Source organism: Lampris incognitus, chromosome 2 (assembly GCF_029633865.1).
Source record: "Lampris incognitus isolate fLamInc1 chromosome 2, fLamInc1.hap2, whole genome shotgun sequence".
Classification (NCBI taxonomy): domain Eukaryota; kingdom Metazoa; phylum Chordata; class Actinopteri; order Lampriformes; family Lampridae; genus Lampris; species Lampris incognitus.
This window is the reverse complement of record NC_079212.1, coordinates 70,651,986-70,673,061: the sequence shown is the minus strand read 5'-3', so window position 1 is coordinate 70,673,061 and position 21,076 is coordinate 70,651,986. Positions and strand designations below refer to the sequence as shown.

Genomic DNA, 21,076 nt, shown 5'->3' with positions numbered 1-21,076 from the left:
AATGTGACAGAGTTGAGGGCATACCTGGGACTGCTAACCTACTAAAACAGGTTTCTGCCCAACTTGTCAACTGCGTTAGCACCAATCCACTCACTCCTGAGAAAAGGTGCATGCTGGGAGTGGGGAAAAGACCAGGAGGACGCATTCGAACAGTCAAAGAAACTCATGCAGTCATCCAGGTTGCTAGTGCACTACGACAGAGAGAAAGAGCTCATCCTCATGTGATGCATCACCCTATGGGGTCGGCACGGTGCTGTCTCACAAAATGAGAGATGGAACAGAGAGACCGATAAGGTTTATGTCTAGAACTCTGACACCGGCGGAAAGGAATTACTCCCAATTGGACAAAGAGGGTTTAGCAGTAATGTTTGGGGTGCAGAAGTTCCACAAATACATCTATGGTCGTAAGTTCACCATTTGCACAGACCATACACCACTGCTGTCCCTGTTCAGTGAAGTAAAGGCTGTTCCACACATGGTGTCACCACGAGTACAGAGGTGGGCAGTGACCCTGAGGGCATATGAATATGCCATTGTCTACAAGGCGGGGAAAGACCACAGCAACGCAGACGCTTTAAGCCGACTGCCCCTCCAGCACACAGCCATCACCACAGCGCAGGAGGACAGAGTGCTGATGTTTGAGGAAATGGACACAACACCAGTGACAGCCGAACAAGTGAAGGCACTGACAAGTAAAGATCCAGTACTAGCCAGAGTACGTGAATATGTGGTAAGGGGGTGGCCACATCAAACAGAGGGGGACTTTGCACCACACAAGGTGAGAGGGGCTGACCTCAGCGTTCAGGATGGGTGCGTGTTGTGGGGAGCACGAGTGATTATTCCACAGCCAGCCAGACAAATGGTCTTAGAGCAGCTTCATCAAAGCCATCCTGGGGTCTCCCGGATGAAAGCCCTGGCACGGAGTTATATATGGTGGCCAAAGCTAGATGCGGACATAGAAAACCTAGTCAAAACATGCAACACATGTCTGGCACACAGAAAGGCACCAGCAGGCGCTCCTCTCCACCCTTGGGAGTGGCCTGACAAGCCATGGAGGAGACTGCATATGGATTATGCAGGACCATTCATGGGGGAAATGTTCCTCGTAATCATCGATGCGCACTCCAAATGGATGGATGTGTATCCTGTGAACAGCGCCACATCCACCCACCACTACCATAGACTGCCTGCGCCAGAGTTTCAGCAACCAGGGCATCCCTGAAATGGTGAAAATGGTGAAACATGTGACAATGCCACATGTTTTGTTAGTACTGGAACTAAAGAATTAATGAGAAAAAACGGAATAGTGCACATGACAGCTGCTCCCTACCACCCGTCGTCAAATGGACTGGCCGAGCGGGCTTGTTAGCTAAGGTGTCACAGGTCTTGTTCAGCTACAGGATAACGCCTCAGTCCACCACAGGTCTCTCCCCAGCTGAGATGCTGTTGGGGAGGAAGCTGCGCTCCACCCTGGACTTACTACACCCAGACCTACCTAAACAGGAAAATAGAAACCAGACAAAGAAAACAGAAAGACCAGCACGACAAAAATACAAAGGACAGAGGGTTCGGGGCAGGAGACGCTGTCATGACAAGGAATTTCAGCCACGGACCGAGGTGGGTCCCAGGATTCATTGTGTCAGAAACAGAAATATAAGGTCATGCTGTGAGATGGTAGAGTAGTCCGTCGACATGTGGACCAGATCCTGTCCAGGCGTGAAGAGACAGCAGAAGGGCTGGATGTATTCGAGGAGCCCAGCACCCACGCTGCCGGTACTGCTGTCGTGGTGTCACCACAACGGGTGGATCTCCCTGGGCAGCCACAACCCACTGAAGGAAATCCAAGCTCTGAGTCAGAAACTCAGGTCAGTGCCCAGAGGCAGCCACCAGATACTGCACAAGTGAAAGGGGGGCAGTGATGCCACTCAAAGTGTCCGACGTACAAAAAGACTCACAAAGCTGCCAAGCCACATGAAAGACTTTGCACTGTAGAACAGAAAATAAATGATGCGTACCCGGTGATATTTACCTAAGCTATCTGTGGAGATACTTACCTGTTAACTATATGTGGAGATAATACCTGTTTTAAGGTGGCATCATTATTAGTGAATTGCATGGTAAATGGTGACTGTTTAGTGCAAATCAACCGGAAGGAGACAGAGAAGGTATAGGCCATGTGAGAGTTTTTTTTCTTTTATTGTTTTAGCTTAGAGAAACTGTTGGAGTTTTGCTTACATTTCTTATGTTTTATCTTAAGTGGGAGGGAACGTTATATTCTAGTTCAGCCACTACGTGGAGCACAGGGTTACTTAGTAAGGAAGTCAAAACACTCTAGGCCAGCGAAGAGTCAGATCATGCCCTGTGTTTGCCGGTTACCAAAGTAAACATATTCCTAGTTTACCCATTACCTTGGTCTCACTATGTCATTCTTTGAGGTTATTACACCATGATGACCCCTGTCCACCGCCCAAAGCATTACAATACATTACATTACAGTCATTTAGCCGACGCTTTTATCCAAAGTGACTTACAGTAAGTGCATCATTTAACGTAGGAAATCAGGAGAACTACTAGTCATCAGAGGTCATAAGTGCATCTAAACAAGCATCTAAGAGCAAAACCAGTGCTGAAGTAAAAGCGCATGAAAGAGATTTTACCCATGGCAATGGCAAATAAATTCATGGTTACTTGTCATTGTCATACAGAAGAGGTGGAAATGTTTTTAAAAAATCGTGTTTAGTCACTGCGATGTCTGTTACAATATTGGCTAAACCAAGGTTATGTGTATGTGCTCTTATACTGATGTCACCACTAGAGGCCGCTGTTGTGTTGACCTGTGGTCTATGAAAGAGCATGCGCAAAATAAAGAAACCATTCTGGTTACAGCAACACCGATGACGTGCACGCGTGGTTTTTCTCCGTGAAATGAGTCTAGTTGAGCCGGTATTCCTGCCCTCAGAGGACAACATCAACAATGTCACTCCTAGCATCCTTTTACATAAGCACCTACAATGGGCACGTGAGCATCAGAACTGGACAATGGAGCAGTGGCAGAGGGTGTCCTGATCTGATGAATCACATTTTCTTTTACACCATGTGGACGGCGGGGTGCGTGTGCGTGGTTTCCCTGGGGTAGAGATGGCACCAGGATGCACTATGGGAAGAAGGTAAGCTGGCGGAGGCAGTGTGATGCTCTGGGCAATGTTCTGCTGGGAAACCTTGGGTCCTGCCATTCATGTGGATATTATTTGGACACATACCACCTACCTAACCATGGTTGCAGACCAGGTAGGCTACATCCTTCATGTCAACGGTATTCCCTGATGGCAGTGGCCTGTTTCCTGCCACACTGCAAACATTGTTCAGGAATGGTTTGAGGAACACGACAAAGAGTTCAAGGTGTTGCCTTGACCTCCAGATTCCTCAGATCTCAGTCTGACTGAGCATCTGTGGGATGTGCTGGAAAAACAAGTCTGATCCATGGAGGCCCCACCTCGCAACGTCAGGAACCAGGAACACCTTTTCCAGAATGTTGTTTCCCCCCAGCCCACAGCAGTGCAACACAAAGACGAAACCATGTATCCAAAAACCAAAAGAACTTCAAGAACACAAATGCTACCTGAAAAATATATCTAAACTAACACATACAGCTAGGATGAGTCGGAACTGCCGGTCTGCATGGGCTTAGCAGTTAGCTTAGCCTGCCGCGTCCTGTCGGACCGCCCTCGACGCTTCTTCTTCGGGCCCAGCCCCGGGCCCAGCAGACACACCCCACCAGGCTCTCCTAGCCACCCTCGACCCACCTACCCGCACTCCACACGAGGACAAAAAACACCACAGCCAGCGCCAGGCGAGGCCGCCACCAGACCGCCCTCGGTGTTATCAGAACTGCCGGTCTGCGTGGGCTAGCAGTTAGCTTAGCCTGCCCCGCTTCCACATCCTGTCAGGCCGCCCTCAGTGTTTCCTCCTTGGTCGCAGCTCCAGGCAGGGCCGTGGTCTCGGGCCCACAACACGCAGCAGAGCAAACCCCCCCCCCCACCCCCAGCCATCAAATGAAGACAAAACTTAAAACGCAGACGTGGACAAAGACACTGCATGGACGGTCCTGGGTGAGGCCGCCGCAAACGTGAACTCGCGCTGTCATCTTCCCACACCGGAAGCAGGAACTTAAAAAGGCTTTACAGCAGTGTTTCTCAACCCAGTCCTCAAGGAACCCCTATCCTGCAGATTTTCATTGTAACCCTGCATAGGTAGCCCTGCTTGTACTTACTCGACCAATCATCTCGCAGCACTTAATTATGCAAGGTGTGCAACATCTGACAAAATTCATTGCTGATTGGTTGAATAACTACAAACAGGTACCTATTCAGGGTTGCAAAGAAAATATGCAGGATAGGGGGTCCTTGAGGACTGGGTTGAGAAACACTGCTTTACAGGATCTGCTGCTAACGTTCTGGTGCCAGATACCAGAGGACACCTTCAGAGGGCTCGTGGAGTCACTGGCTCGACGGGCCAGAGCTGGTTTGGCTGCATGAGGGGTCCTACACAGTATCAGGCAGGTGGGTCCAATGTTTCGGCTGATCGGTGAACACGTACACATACTGTCAAACGGGGATGTAAGTGAGCAGACAAACTTAATTTTCATATTCAACTTGTTAGCTCTTTATTGTTTTGTCATACATTTTTTATAATTGGACATTCTGTAATAGAAACCAAAATGAAAACAAACAAACAAACAAACAAACAATAAAGTTCTTTAAAAATCAGCATTAGCATCATGCTTTTGGCTAAAACAATGACAGGATTTATACTTACAGAGAGCGCCACAAACAGCAAAACGCAACGATACAAAGCCTCTTGTTTATTTACATGGTTTCAGACCCTCATTCATACGTAACCAGGCATGACTCGGGCTGCTGAATCTGTCTGTAAAAAACCCTGCCCTGGTATGGATGCGGATGTCACTTCCCAGAGACGTGTCATTCTGTCTGTACACCGGAGACAGCAAGACAGTTAAATTCCAACGAGATGGAGAGAATTGGGTGGAGGAAAAGAAAGGGATGCAAATTAGAGACGCTCCAAACCAAAAGGACATTTCCAAATATCGAAGTTTTAAACGAGTGAATTCTCCAGGTGAATATCAAGTTGGACCAAATGGGACTTTTACGGGATAGTCGGGGTTGTGAATTCACCAATTTCGCTTGTTCCTCCAGAACCAATTCTCAGATACCTGCTGTTCGTGTTTTGTCTGATTCGTAGTCGTAAGAAAGGAAGAAAACAAAGCCATTCATTCATTCAGTGGTTCACTGTAAATCACGTCACCCCTGGAAAAATCAGGGCTGATATATAGGCACCAATCTTCCCTCTGCGAGATCCTGTCCGGATAAGAAAAAAAAAATACACAAAAAATATCACCTTTACCTTCTTTAGTTCCATGCACTGGCAAACACCCCCGTCTTTCAAACCCTTCAAACACTGATCTCCAGTTGTCAATTTTAACATAACCATAGAATTGTTGTGTCGAGATAAATACAAGTTCTGTGGAAATCGCGCCCAACAGGAACAATCCTTTGGATCATGTCAGCTGTTTGGAAAAGGTCTCGTGTGCCCAGCACCCTGTTATTGACCCCATCGGCTCACTAGAACTTGGCCTTGGTAGATGTTTTCTTGTCTAAGGAATGGCTACAGACTACAGATCCCCCCCACCCCCACTGCTGAGAGCATAACTATGAAAACACTGCTGTAAAAGCTAGTCCGTCTGCTGGGATGTTAAACCTGCCACCTCTTCCTCTGACCCAACGCCAGCCTTCACATCCATCAAGCCTAGCAAGCACCCGGGTCAAAGAGAGGTCCTCATGGGTTAGTACGGATTCCTGTAGTCCGTCTTGGCACGGCAGCCCAGCACTCGCACCTACACCGTGTGTCAGCCTGCCTCTGCCTCACAGCGGCATGAGGTGGCGCTGCTGTGTCACTGTGTACCACTGACATGAACACATACCAGACACGGCCCGCACTTAAGCGCTGCAGCTCTGCATGAGTGGATCTTCCTGGTGTTCATCTGCTGATGTTTGTTCAAGACCTTCTTACTGGAGATGTTCATGTTTGTACTTATAATGAAAGACTAGACTGTCTGCCGCCGGACTTCTTGAGAAAAGTTTTACATTTTGGAGGTTTAGCCGACAACAGAAAAGCACTGAGAAATCAACACTTCACCTTCACATCCTCAAATTGAAGCTTTTGTCGGAATAAAACGCTCTGAGAGACACCGGTAAACTAAACACCACCTCTGCTGGCAGAATGACAGGTGACCAGCAAGACCCTCGAAAAATGTTTTTTCCCATGAAGCTGTACCCACAGTTTCATACATTTGACAGGGTGTCCAAAATCATGCTTTAACAAATACGACTTTGACCGAGACACATCAAGCAGCATGTGTTATCCCACCCTTCCATATATGCATAGATCAGCAGGCCGTCAGGCTCTGCTTATGCTACACTGTTGGTGCGAGGTGATGATGACGATGATGTGTTTGTGTGTGGGGGGGTGTAGACACAGTTCAAACTGGAACCCCTCCATGGGATCACGTAGTTTCATGTCACCGACAAATCGCAGCTCGACGTTTTCAGGGTTTTTCATCTGACAGTGTTTTCCTCCTGGATGTCCGCACAGGTCGGCGACTCCTCCGAGCCTCGTAGTCCATCAATTCACCTAAGTCCACATACTTTAACATGCTAGCTTCTTCTCAGTGCTGTTTACCACCATTTGGGAAAACTGGACTGATGTTTCAAGAACAGAGAGACTATTTCCTGCTGGAAGGGAGAGATGGATGTTTTGTGGGTAAAACTGTCACACCAGGACACGGAAAGGGCAGTGAAAATAATACAACAATTTAATATCGTTTCTCATGTTATGCTGTGGAATTTCCCGGCATAATTTCCATATAAGCTCGACCGGAAAAAAAACAAAAAACTTACGCCGTAACCACAGTTTGATCCCTTGACCTTTGACTGTAAAAAGTCTCTCAGATCCACAAAACGAGAAATCATAGGGCAGAAACACGGAAAACAGCCCAGACAGAATGTGTGTACAGAAATGGTAGTAGAATATCTTCCCCGGGTCGTATTTAAAAGTTAAATTCTGAGTCCAATTCTGTAGCGGAGAAAATAAAAACGTGGATAAGTCAAACTGGACTGACAACTCGACACAGCGATGACAAGACAAAACAGAAAACGTACAGGAGACACTCAAGCCAAGTCCTTTGGCCCTCTGTGTTGTGTGCAAGGTAAACTAGAAGAGTAATGGTCCGGTCAGAGGACACCCTCTCTCTGCATCTCTGTCCAATAAAGGAGGGAGGGAGGGAAGGAGGGAGGGAGGGAGGGAAACAGCGTAGCCGGATCCACCCTTGTGCTGTTCTTTCCCCTCAAAGCCAGCGGGTGGAGCAGTCACGTCATTAAAAACACCACCTCACGCTTCCTTCCAAACACACCAGTCAGTGCTTACGATTCGGGCAGAGGGGGAAGAAAAAAAATAAAAAATAAAAACAAAAACAAAACAAAAACAAAAACAAAAAAACCCCTCAAAAGAAAAAAGAACAGCAGCAACAGTGATGACTCAGTCGATCTTAACGGCGGCGTAGATTTTCCTGATGAACATGTAGGCTGCGTAGAAGCCGATTGTGCCCGTCAGCAGCCAGAAGGACAGCACCATCAGGGTCGTGTAGCCGAAGTACAGGAGGGAGGGGATGAACTCCACTATGTCCAGCTGCGGAGAGGACAGGAGGAACAACCAAAGCGGTTATGTGTCTATACATACACAGTTTAACATACATACACAGTTTAACACCAGAATGACCAGCATTTCACTCCTACCTAAAACGACCATGGGCGGTCAAAATGACCGCCACGGTTTTCAAACTCTATATTGTGTCAAGATAAATACCCAGTTGAGATATTAATGCATTACATATGTTAGTGTGTCTGTTAAGAAACTAACTGACACCACAATTAACATTTTAACAACTTTAATACTATTTTCAAACAATTTAAAATGGCCGCTGTCCAACGCCTGTAAATACTGCAGCGCCTCGGTGGTAGTCATGGTGCGTCTGTAACCAGACATGTTGGACATAATCACACATCAAGTTTAGACTATTTCTCTGCACTGGAGGACGCTAGTGTGTTTCTAGGACAGAGCAACGAACTTCACGAAGGAAATGATGCCACCAACACACGTCATAAATACTGACATGACGCACACGATGGCGCACAAATTACATATGGTCATTTTGACCACTCATGGTTGTTTTAGGTAGATCTTATCATAACTTGTTTTTGTGCGATTGGTCTAAAACTCATTTTAATTTAAATATATTCAGTTTTAGGAGCATTCAGGGAACGGCAGGTCTGTATCTTTTTTCCCGCCACAAAGTTATTAAACTTTGAAAATCCAAACCGGTCATACCAACCGTCTTGGTGGTTCTAGTGTTAACGTGAACACTGACCACTATGACCATCTAAGATCACTTTCACCAAGTATGCAGAAATGTTCAGACACTGATTTCCCATTTATTGAAGTTGTAATCCGCGACTTTTCACGCCATCTTATCCATTTGAAACGTGATGATGATGTAGCAATTTTTTTTTTAATATTCCCCCTTTTTCTCCCCAATTGCATCCAGCCAATTACCCCACTGTTCTGAGCCGTCCCGGGCGCTGCTCCACCCCCTCTGCTGATCTGGGGAGGGCTGCAGACTACCACGTCTCTGATACATGTGAAGTCGCCAGCTGCTTCTTTTCACCCGACAGTGAGGAGTTTCACCAGGGGGACGTAGCGCATGGGAGGACAATGCTATTCCCCCCAGTTCCCTCTCCCCCCCTGAACAGGCGCCCCAACCGACCAGAGGAGGCACTAGTGCAGCGACCAGGACACATACCCACATCCGGCTTCCCACCCACAGACATGGCCAATTGTGTCTGTAGGTATGCCCGACCAAGCCGGAGGTAACACGGGGATTCGAACCAGCGATCCCCGTGTTGGTAGGCAACGGAATAAACCACCACGCCACCCAGATGCCCCTGATGTGGCAATTCTGTTGGACAGACAATCAATATTACAGTAGAACAACGTCCCAGTATAGTTGGATGTACAAACCCCAATTCCAATGAAGTTGGGACGTTGTGTAAAACGTGAATAAAAACAGAATACAATGATCTGCAAATCCTTTTCGACCTATATTCAATTGAATACACTACAAAGACAAGATATTTAATGTTCAAACTGATAAACTTTATTGTTTTTTTGCAAATATTCACTCATTTTGAATTGGATGCCTGTAACACGTTCCAAAGAAGCTGGGACAGGGGCAACAAAAGACTGGGAAAGTTGAGGAATGCTCAAAAAACACCTGTTGGGAACATTCCACAGGTGAACGTGTTAACTGGAAACAAGGGAGTGTCCTGATTGGGTATAAAAGGAGCATCCTGAAAGGCTCAGCCATTCACAAGCAATGATGGGGCAAGGTTCACCACTTTGTGAACAACTGCGTCAGCAAATAGTCCAACAGTTTAAGAACAACGTTTCTCAATGTACAGTTGCAAGGAATTTAGGGATTTCATCATCTCCAGTCCATAATATCATCACAAGATTCAGAGAATCTGGAGAAATCTCTGCACGTAAGCGGTAAGGCCGAAAACCAACATTGAACGCCCGTGACCTTCAACCCCTCAGGCGGCACTGCATTAAAAACTGACATCATTCTGTAAAGGATATTACCAGGTGGGCTCGGGAACACTTGGGAAAACCATCGTCAGTTAACACGGTTCGTCGCTACGTCTACAAGTGCAAGTTAAAACTCTACCATGCAAAGCGAAAGCCATATATCACCACCACCCAGAAATGCCACCGGCTTCTCTGGGCCAGAGCTCATCTGAGATGGACTGACGCAAAGTGGACAAGTGTGCTGTGGTCTGACGAGTCCACATTTCACATTGTTTTTGGAAATCATGGACGTCGTGTCCTCCGGGCTAAAGGAGGAAAAGGACCATCCAGGTTGTTATCAGCGCAGAGTCCAAAAGCCAGCATCTGTGATGGTATGGGGGGTGTTAGTGCCCATGGCATCATGGGTAACTCGCACATCTGTGAAGGCACCATTAATGCTGAAAGGTCCATACAGGTTTTGGAGCAACATATGCTGCCATCCAAGCGACGTCTTTTTCAGGGACGTCCCTGCTTATTTCAGCAAGACAATGCCAAGCCACATTCTGCCCGTGTTACACCAGCGGGGCTTCGTAGTAAAAGAGTGCGGGTACTGGACTGGCCTGCCTGCAGTCCAGACCTGTCTCCCATTGAACATGTGTGGCGCATTATGAAACGCAAAATACGACAACGGAGACCCCGGACTGTTGAGCAACTGAAGTCGTACATCAAGCAAGAATGGGAAAGAAGTCCACCTACAAAGCTTCAACAATTAGTGTCCTCAGTTCCCAAACGCTTATTGAGTGTCGTTAAAAGGAAAGGTGGTGTAACACAGTGGTGAACATGCCCCTGTCCCAGCTTCTTTGGAACGTGTTGCAGGCAGCAAATTCAAAATGAGTGAATGTTTGCAAAAAAAACAATAAAGTTATCAATTTGAACATTAAATATCTTGTCTTTGTAGTGTATTCAGTTGAATATAGGTGGAAAAGGATTTGCAAATCATTGTATTCTGTTTTTATTTACGTTTTACACAACGTCCCAAGTTCATTGGAATTGGGGTTTGTACAAGCTACAGAGACATAAACCTGCTGCAACTGATTTACTCAAACTACAAACAAGGCGTAGTCACTCGTGTGCCGTCAGCTCATCAGTTAACCGTTTCCACCCTGGCAAAAATGGCCTCCTCGGACCCAAAGCTAATGCAGGCAGTCTAATGTATCACAAAGTTCATCAAACTATATCGTAACACTGTTGTACCACACACATTTGACACGTGTTCTGACACCTACTGCATGTCTGTCCGTCCTGGAGGAGGAGGGGTTTTTGATTTTTTTTCCCGCCTTTTCCTACCCAACTGTATTTGGCCAATTACCCCACTCTTTTGAGCCGTCCCGGTCTCTGCTCCTCCTCTGCCGATCCGGGGAGGGCTGCAGACTACCACATGCCTCCTCCGATACATGTGGAGTCACCAGCCGCTTCTTTTCACCTGACACTGAGGAGTTTCACCGGGGGACGTAGCAAGTGGGAGGATCACGCTATTCCCCCAGTTCCCCCTCCCCTCCGAACAGGCACCCCGACTGACCAAAGGAGGCGCTAGTGCAGTGACCAGGACACATACCTAAATCTGGCTTCCCACCTGCAGCCACGGCCAATTGTGTCTGCAGGGACGCCCGACCAAGACGGAGGTAACATGGGGATTTGAACCGCTGATCCCGTGTTGGTAGGCAACGGAATAGACCGCTACGCCACCCAAATGCCCGCTCATAAACTAATGTTAACTGCGTACTTAGAACTAGAAACACAGAAATGTTAATAAAAAAAACAAAAACCAAAAACACACAAGTAGTATACAAAATGGATACGTGGTCTGGATCTCTTAATACACATAAAACAGCACAGGCTGCACAAAACTGCCTCGTATGTGGCCCGCAGGCCGGTAGTTTGAGACCTGAGCTAGATCCAGCCAAATGGGAAAACAGTAGTATCAATATACACACAAGAGGGCACTATAGAGACAGGTCAGAAGTTGACAGTCTAAACCAAACCTAAGTGTATTTCCTGGGGGATCAGGTGTGCTCTCGACGGAGATGGCAACTTGAGAGAGGTGGTGCGGTAAATCCAACACTAAAGCGTTATTAACAATGATACGACTCCATGTTTATCATTAAGAACTTGTTAACAATGGTTTGGGAGCTTTTATTTAACTGAAATACCAGTGCTGAATCGTGAAAACTGAAAAACACTGCACCCAAAAGATTCAACTCAACAGTCTAAAACTAGCAAAAACATGGCTGCCCCAGCATCATGCCAGAGGAAGATCCGGTAGCTTCCACACCAGACAGAGAAACAGACGAGCCTACGCTGAGTTTCTTGCTAAAGCGATCAGTGCAATCCAGGTGTCTACGCAAAATATTGAACAGGTGACGACAGAAGTCAGGGCCAAAATGGAAGATATGGAGGGGAAATCTGACAACCTAAGCTCCCGCATTGGTGAAGCCGAGGACCGGATTGAAGCATTGGAGGGCACCGCGGACATGTCTAATAACCAGTTGGACACAATTAAGGAAGAAATGAGAAAACTACAGGATCACGTCAACAATCTGGGCAACAGAGGACGCAGCTGTAATATTAAAATGGTAGGTATACCCGAGAGGCAGAGAACAAAGACATGATACGGTTCTTACAGAAGGAGAGTCCAGAAATACTCGGGCACCAGTTTGAAACACCACTGGAGATACAGCGAGCGCACAGAGTGCCTGGTGGTCTGCCAAGACATGACCAGAGAGAGGGAGGCCGGCCACAGCCCATCATCATCAATATGCTCAGTTTCCAGGAGAAAGAGGAGATATTACAGGCAGCACGAGAGAAGGGGCAAGTTACATGGCATGGAGCCTGGATCATGTTCTTTCCAGACCATTCCAAATGTGTTAGCGATCTGAGGATGTCGTATAAACAAGTGAAAGCTGATCTGAAAAAGAGGGGAGTGGAGTTCATCCTGCGGTTCCCTGCCACACTGGAGCTTAAACTAAACGGAGCCAAGCACAGGTTTGAAACACCAGAGGAGGCGTTGGACTTCATCAAAAGAAGAATCACTAAAGACCAATTTCATCATTCAGACTGTGAGCTATGTTTATTGTTAGTTGATAATAGTTCAACCCAAAGCTCATGACCCTCACCTATGGTCATGAGCTTTGGGTAGTGACCGAAAGGGTGCGATCGTGGATACAAGCGGCTGAAACGAGTTTCCTCCGTAGGGTGTCTGGGCTCGGCATTAGAGATAGGGTGAGGAGCTCAGACATCTGGAGGGAGCTCAGAGTAGAGCTGCCGCTGCTCCTTCACATCAAAAGGAGCCAGTTGATGTGGTTCAGGCATGTGATCAAGATGCGTCCTGGGCGCCTTCCTTTGGAGGTTTTCCGGGCACATCCAACTGGGAGGAGACCCCGGGGTAGACCTAGAACTCGCTGGAGGGACTACATGTCCAATCTGGCCTGAGAATGCCTTGGGATCCCCCAGGAGCTGGAAGGCATTGCTGGGTAGAGGGACGTCTGGAGTGCCCTACTTAGCCTGCTGCCATTGCGACCCTACCCCGGAGAAGTGGCTGATGATGAGATGAGATATAGGATAATACAGTTATGGCTATGGCTTTTTTTTCTCTTCTTCTTCTCGTTGTTGTATCATGGCATTACAATCCTAACTGTTTGGGCCTCTACTGGCTGGATATGTTTCTGGGCCAACAGTACTGGTATAACATGTTTATAGGTATGATTTCCCCTTGATTTTATGGTTAATTATTAAGACTAGGCATCTCTATTAATAAGGCGGCCTTTCTTATTAAGGACGGGCTTTAGGTTTATTCGCTACTTGAGGGTGTAGTAATACGCCTCTTATATAGCCATATAATTTTACATATTTTTACGTTATGGCTAAGTATGTGTTGCTTTTCCCAAACTCCTCTGGTTTGGCTGGGAGGGTATTTAGCTCTGTTATAATTTTTTTATCAAGTGCTTTTTTTTACATTTTTTATTGGTTTGGTTTTTTATTACTCCTTTTATTACCCCTTCCACCTCTTAGAGACTTAACACTACTATAATACAACATTATGACCTCATATGTATTAACCTTAAAGGGCTTAAACATACCATTAAGAAAGAGAACGTTTTAGCTTACCTCAGGTCATTTAAAGCTGATATCGCCTTTGTCTAAGAGACATACCTCAATAAAAGGAAATCAGAAAAACTCAAATGGTCTTGGGTAGGAAAGGTGTTTCCCTGTACAGGTTCTAGTAAAAGCAGATGGGTTTCTATCTTCATAAGCAAGAAAATCAACTTTACTGAAAGTAAAGTATTACCTAACTCAGAAGGTCGTTATATAACAGTATGCGGGCAACTGATGAATACTACGCATCCAATTCTGACAGGCCGGAATTTTTCCATGGTTCATCGCAAACTTTTTTAGAACTGGGGGATACTCAAATAATATTAGGGGTGATTTTAACCAGATTTTGGACCAGGACCTAGATAGATCTCAGCCTAGACATGGCTCAGAGGGAAAATCAGCCACAGCAGTAAGACAATTGGCTAGTGACCTAGGTTCGAGAGCTATTTGGAGATTAATGCACCCGGATGGGAGAGATTATTCTTTCTTTTCTCCTCCTCATAATATTTACACCAGAACTGACTATTTTCTAATTTCTCAGTCATTAGTGGATATTACTCTTAATTCTAACATAGGTATTAAAGTCATCTCAGACCATGCACCTGTCTATACTTGCTTCTCCAAATTTTCACGGGCTCTTAAGAGCTGCAGATGGCACTTAAACACATATTTGCTGAAAGACAGTTTATTTGTTTACATGATTAGGGATGAAACAGCTCTTTTTTAAGAGACTTAATAGAAAGCAAGACAGCACTCTATCTGGTGGGACACTCTTAACGCCAATGTGAGGGGCAGGATTATTTCCTATGCCATATTCCATTTAAGAAATACCTGGCCGGCTACTGGCAAATAAATTAAAGCAACAAAACAGTTTGAATCTTAAAGCAGGTATACAAATGTGTTTAGGTCCTTTTATAATTCCCTTTACAAATCACAGGGTGTAATGGATAAGCAGAGATTTGATAGTTTCTTTAATGACTTCTAGATGAATATCTAGAGGGTCTGCTAAAACTCAAAGAGATTTCTTAGGTTATTAAACATATGCCCCTTAATAAGGCTCCCGGGGTGGATGGCTCCCCTGCCGATTTTTATAGGAAATTTGAAGACATTGGCAGTCCTATATTGCTTGACGTATATAAGGATTCATATGACGTTGGATCCTTACCACCTTCCATGCAATCATCTCTTATCCACAAGAAGGGAAAAGATCATCTGGATCCAGGTGGATACCATCCTATTTCACTCCTTGCAATGACCAAAATATCTTAGCAAAGGTTATTTCGAACAGGCTGTCGAAGGTTATTGATTTAGTATAGTATTATCAATATGGACCAGACAGGCTTTATTCCTCATCACCATAGCTCTGACAACCTTAGAAGGCTGGTCATCACACAATATGCTGTCCATGATTCAAGTTCTCCAACATTTGCCTTGTCATTAGATGCAGGCAAGGCATTTGGTTGTGTCGAACAGGACTACCTTATTGAAACAGACAGTTTGGCTTTGGGGAGAACTTTATCAGTTGGATAAGAACCTTATATGACACTCCTTATGCCTGTTCCCACTGCATAGATCTACAAGGCAGGTTTGCCCTTTGAGTCCGAGGCTGTTCATTCTAGCTTTAGAGCCGTTAGCACAGAAACTGAGAGGTAATCTGCTTATTCATGGGGTCATGGTGGATAGCACGCAGCACAAGCCTATGCTATACGCTGATGACATGTTGCTTGTTTTATCTCAACCTAATATTTCTATACCTGCTCTACTGCAGTGTATTGAAACCTCCATTTTACTCTCAGGTTATTGCATTAATTGGGAGAAATCTGAGGTCTTGCCCCATCAGGCTTTTGCCCAGCCACTCTTTTTAATCAGTGGAAGTTCAAATGGTCCCCTGAGGGTATTAAATACCTTGGCAGCCTAATAACACCCAGCTATAGGGAACATGGTTGAGGAAAACTTCAAACCCCTGCTTCAAAAAATTAAGAATGACTTTGCTAGATGGTCCAGGATTCACCGTTCCTTATGGGGTAAAATAAACTCTCTTAGAATGAATGGAATAATCTATTACATTTTGGCACATATTCCTCTGAATATCTCAAACTCTTAAGGTATATTGGGAGAAGGATGCTGAATATGGAGCTGCCAGGGGAGCGGAAAAGAGGAAGGCCAAAGAGGAGGTTTATGGATGTGGTGAGAGGACATGCAGATGGCTGGTGTGACAGAGGACAGGAAAAAATGGAAACAGATGAGCTGCTGTGGTGACCCTTGACGGGAACAGCCGAAAGTAGTAGTATTGGGCTATTAACATAAAACATATGTATGTGGCTAGCAAATAGGAAGGAGGGGGTCAGGCCAGGCTGGTCAAGAGTTTGAGGCTTGTGGAGGAGCTTCTCCTTGGCATGGAATATTTACATGGAATATTAACCACAACTACCTGACCACTACATTTTTGCAAATACCAGCTAGTTACGGGTCAAGCCGCACAGAGCAAGGTGCTGGGACTTTTATAAATCTCCCCAGGCCCCCCTGTGTCATAACAAACATATCCTTATAGGAGGCAGGACTGTCCGTTGGAAACAGTTGCATGAGGCGGGGATTAGCTGTACATCTGATCTATACTTAGCACAACAAGTAAGGAAATTTGTGTTTGGTAGATTATTTCTTTGTTGTAACAATGCTTCTTGGCAATAAATCTTATACCGTTGGAAAGCCTGTTTATTTCCCTTTTAAATGGTGCCACATTTGTAAGGAACACGCATTTGTGGGATGAGCAGCAGAGCTGAGTATGTGGGTTGCGCCCATGAAAAATTTGCAGTCCAATTGAGGGAGCTTCTATCAAAGGCATCATCGTGAAAGCGAGTAGCCCCAAAAATGTAGTGACCCTTTAAACAAGGTTAAAGATCAATGGGTAAAAGAGCTGGCTCTGGACATTTCCCCTGCTGAGTGGAAATCAAGCTCAATTAAGTTAAATACTATGTACAAAGAAGTAGGAAATAGATTTATCCAACTGAAATAATTCACAGATGGCACTGGACACCACACAAATTGCATAAGAGGAATCTCATGCCAGATGACTGCTGATGGAGCTATAAGGGAGCTGGGACTTCTATCAGTAAACATATACTTTGGTTATGCCTGGCACTAAAGGACTGGTGGTATAACATTCAACAAGTTTTATTTGAAGTTGTTAAGAGGCAATTCCCAATCCCAACTCAAGGACTCTGGCCTCTCCTCCTTTGAAGAGGTGGATTATCCTGGCCACCACAACTGTCAAACGTATACTAGTGAGACACTGGAAAAAAGAACCCCCCCCCCCCCCATGAAGAGTGGTCTACAACTATGGCTCAGCTGGCTAGCTATGGGAGGGTCTCATACTCTCTTTTGGACAAGATGGACCAATTTGAGCTTATCTAGGGCCCATTTGTGGCTTGGTCAACAAGGACATAGAGGTGGAATTGTGTATTGAATGCTGTATACAGTATTGTTACTGAATTTTGAGGGGTAATTTTTTTTATTATTATTATTTCTTTTTCTGTTCTGTCTTTCTCTTTGAAATACGTTAACAAAGTTGTTCATTGCACAAAAAAAAATAATAATAAAAAAGTGTATTTCCTTTTCAGACCCTGTCTGGCACAAACAATCTTAAGAAATTTTAAAATATTTTTAGACCTCTAATCAAAAAACTGAAATTCAAGATGTTTTAAGACTAAGGATCCATGGAAACCCGGTACCTTGTTGATAAAGTAGAAGATGGCATAAACGAGGACGTAGAAGGCTGAACCGCCCGACACCAGGAACGTTCTCCACCACCACCGGTAGTCCTGCAGGAGAGAAGAAGCATGAGAAATATAGCAGTTAAGAGTTGGCGGATATGGGTGAGACTTAAATACCAACTCTAAAACCACTTGACTCCCCCCCCCCCCCCCCCGTGTATTTTGTGGAGATGTAAAGGTTGTCAATAAAGCCGTACAGAAGATTCCCTGGTACAATTTTGATGTTAATCATAGTAAAGTTTCTGATGCGTTAAAATCAGTAATGATAGGATATAAGATTTAATATACCTAAAAGTTTGACCTTTGTTTAGTATGTACAACCTCCTTTATCACCATGACAACATAAATTGTCTCCAAAGAAAAATTCTCTTCTCAAGTTCAAATCGGCAGTTATTCGGACATCAGAACAGTAATTCAGACATCAGGACAGTTATTCAGACATCAGAACAGTTATTCGGACGTCAGAACAGTTATTCGGACATCAGAATAGTTATTCGGACATCAGAACAGTTATTCAGACATCAGAACAGTTATTCAGACATCAGAACAGTTTGCTGTGCAGCTAAAAAAAACAACCCAGAATGATGCATATGATGCATAGTACAGCTTGTACAGTACAACTGTGTCTGGGGCATGGCGTGTGACTACGGTTGCGTTTACCTCTGCACAGAGCTGGAAGTACACCATGACGATGCTGATCTGGGAGCAGGAAACCACCAAAATGATGAAGACTAAAAAGAGGAAGCCGAACAGGTAGTAGAACTGATTCTCCCAGATGGCCTGAAGACACACAGACACACACATAATTGTATTACTCTACACCTGTAGTTCCCATTGATTTATTTGTACTTCCCTACCGCTAAGCCTGAAAGAAATGCGTGACACTGTGACCCACCCCAACTCAGAGAACCCCCTTTTCAAAGTTCACTTATGCATTTTGAAGGATTTATTTTTCCACAAACACTTTTTTTTGGATTCCCCCCCAGTTGTACTTGGCCAATTACCACACTCTTCCGAGCCAGCCTGGTCACCGCTCCACCCCCTCTGCTGATCCGGGGAGAGCTGCAGACTACCACATGCCTCCTCCAATACATGGGGAGTCACCAGCTGCTTCTTTTCACCTGACAGTGAGGAGTTTCACCGAGGGGAGAATCATGCTATTCCCCCCAGTTCCCCCTCCCCTCCGAACAGGCGCCCAGACCGACCAGAGGAGGGGCTAGTGCAGCAACCAGGACACATGCCCACATCTGGCTTCCCACCCGCAGACACGGCCAATTGTGTCGGTAGGGACACCTGACCAAGCCGGAGGTAACACGGGGATTTGAACTGGCGAGCCCCATGTTGGTAGGCAACGGAATAGACCACCATGATATCTGGACGCCCTTTTTCATCATCCTTTGGATATGAGATTATTCGTGAAAGGGTACAAAAAACACAGGCATTGTTTACAAGAGACAAATCAGGACGTGAAAGAGGACTTGACTGCAGTACTCACGCTGAAGATGAAGAAGAGCTCAATGAACATGGCGCCAAACGGCAGGATACCTGCCATCAGGATTCTAGTGGAAAGAAATTAAATCATATTTGGACAAAAACAGACACTGTGACAAAAATAACCAAAATATGGCACAATATAGACACATTTTTGCAATTCAAAACAATAGGTTAAAGTTGCTGAGAAGTACAACCCTGCTTAAAATAGTCAGGCACACATGACCTGTGGTCCAACGTTTTATTTTAAGATGCCGAGTGCTTCTCTCAAATGACTCAGAAAGCATCAACTGTGCAAGTCCCTTTGCCACCTGACTGGTCTAAGCTACACAAAAAATGGTGGATACTAAGTTTTCCCGATCTATCTAATGCTTAGCTTCCTTCCACCGCCTGAAAGAAAGGGGCCACATTAAAAGGTAAATCTGGCATTAAAAAGCAAAGACTAAATAGAAAAGAGTCTATCAGTAAAAAACTTTACTTCATTTTCTATGTAGTCCATTTCATCCTTTCTTTTCTGATCCCCCCCCCCTTTTCTCCCCAATTGAATCTATTATCCCACTCTTCCGAGCTGTCCCTGCTCCACCCCCTCTGCTGATCCCGGGAGGGCTGCAGACTACCACATGCCTCCTCCCATACATGTGGAGTCACCAGCCGCTTCTTTTCACCTGATAGTGAGGAGTGTCGCCAGGGGGAAGTAGCGTGTGGGAGGATCACGCTATTCCCCCCAGTTCCCCCTCCCCCCCAAACAGGCGCCCCGACAGACCAGAGGAGGCGCTAGTGCAGCGACCAGGACACATACCCACATCCGGATTCCCACCCGCAGACATGGCCAATTGTGTCTGTAGGGACGCCCGACTAAGCCGGCGGTAACACGGGGATTCGAGCCGCCGATCCCCTTGTTGGTAGGCAACGGAATAAACCGCTACGCCACCCGGACGCCATGCTTCTTGATTCCCACACGGCACATGAACTAACGGATTCAATGTTCTTGTGGATGTTGAGGCCACAATTTTAACCATGCTAAATGAGACTATCATGTTCAAAACTGGTTTTGTATTCAAATTCAACAGTGAATTACTTCTAACTCTTTTGAATGAAATGTTTCAAAATACTTGCGTTTGACACTGAATGACTCAGGAATTATTTTGTCTGTTTTCTCCATACATCTTTTTTTTTTTCTTCCCCAAAGCATCACAACTCAGAACACATTATTTTGTGAAGAATGCAACAAGGATGTGTCAGACCACCTGCATATTGTTCATATTGTTTCCACAAATATTGGTTTGCCTGTCAAATCCCTGCTAAGAGAGTAGTGGGTTCATAAAAACCATTAGCTCAATTCCGGCTATTGAACATCGACTGTGAGCACGACCCCCGGCAACAGGACTGGGCCAGAGCAACCTGGTCTGACAACTAGACTTGTCAACTAGACTGCATTTACCAGCACATATTAGAGGACAGCGACGTTACACAACTTTAGAAATACATCTCATCTAACCTCTGGTATGTGTTGATACCTGTAGTCCAGGTTTTACAAATCTAGTTACTATAGCTGCTCCTCTAGCCCAAATCTTGTGCCATCTCCATGTCATGATGCCAGTTTTAACAGGACAAAGTCCATCCATCCACTATCCAAGCCACTTATCCGAATTTGGGTCCTGGGGATGCTGGAGCCTATCCCAGCAGTCATTGGGCGGCAGGCGGGGAGACACCCTGGACAGGCCGCCAGGCCATCACAGGGCCGACACACACACACACACACACACACACACACACACACACACACACACACACACACACACACACACACACACACACACACACACACACACACACACACACACACACAATCATACCTAGGGAAAATTTAGTACGGACGATTCACCTGACCTACATGTCATTGGACTGTTGGAAGAAACCGGAGCACCTGGAAGAAACCCACATAGACACGGGGCGAACGTGCAAAC

The 21,076-nt window shown here is 45.6% G+C and overlaps 1 protein-coding gene across 1 annotated transcript in view; it reads right to left on the bottom strand.

The window, feature by feature from the left end:
• Positions 1-4,638: 4,638 nt before the first annotated feature.
• tm9sf4 (transmembrane 9 superfamily protein member 4) overlaps positions 4,639-21,076 on the bottom strand; it is a 41,522-nt gene continuing 25,084 nt past the window's right edge. The window contains exons 15-18 of the mRNA XM_056272917.1: positions 19,114-19,177; positions 18,279-18,398; positions 17,577-17,666; positions 4,639-7,761 (exon numbers count right to left, since the gene is read on the bottom strand). Of these exons, the coding sequence (XP_056128892.1) occupies positions 7,612-7,761; positions 17,577-17,666; positions 18,279-18,398; positions 19,114-19,177 (424 nt within the window). The 3' untranslated portion in view covers positions 4,639-7,611. The remainder of the gene's footprint in view (positions 7,762-17,576; positions 17,667-18,278; positions 18,399-19,113; positions 19,178-21,076) is intronic.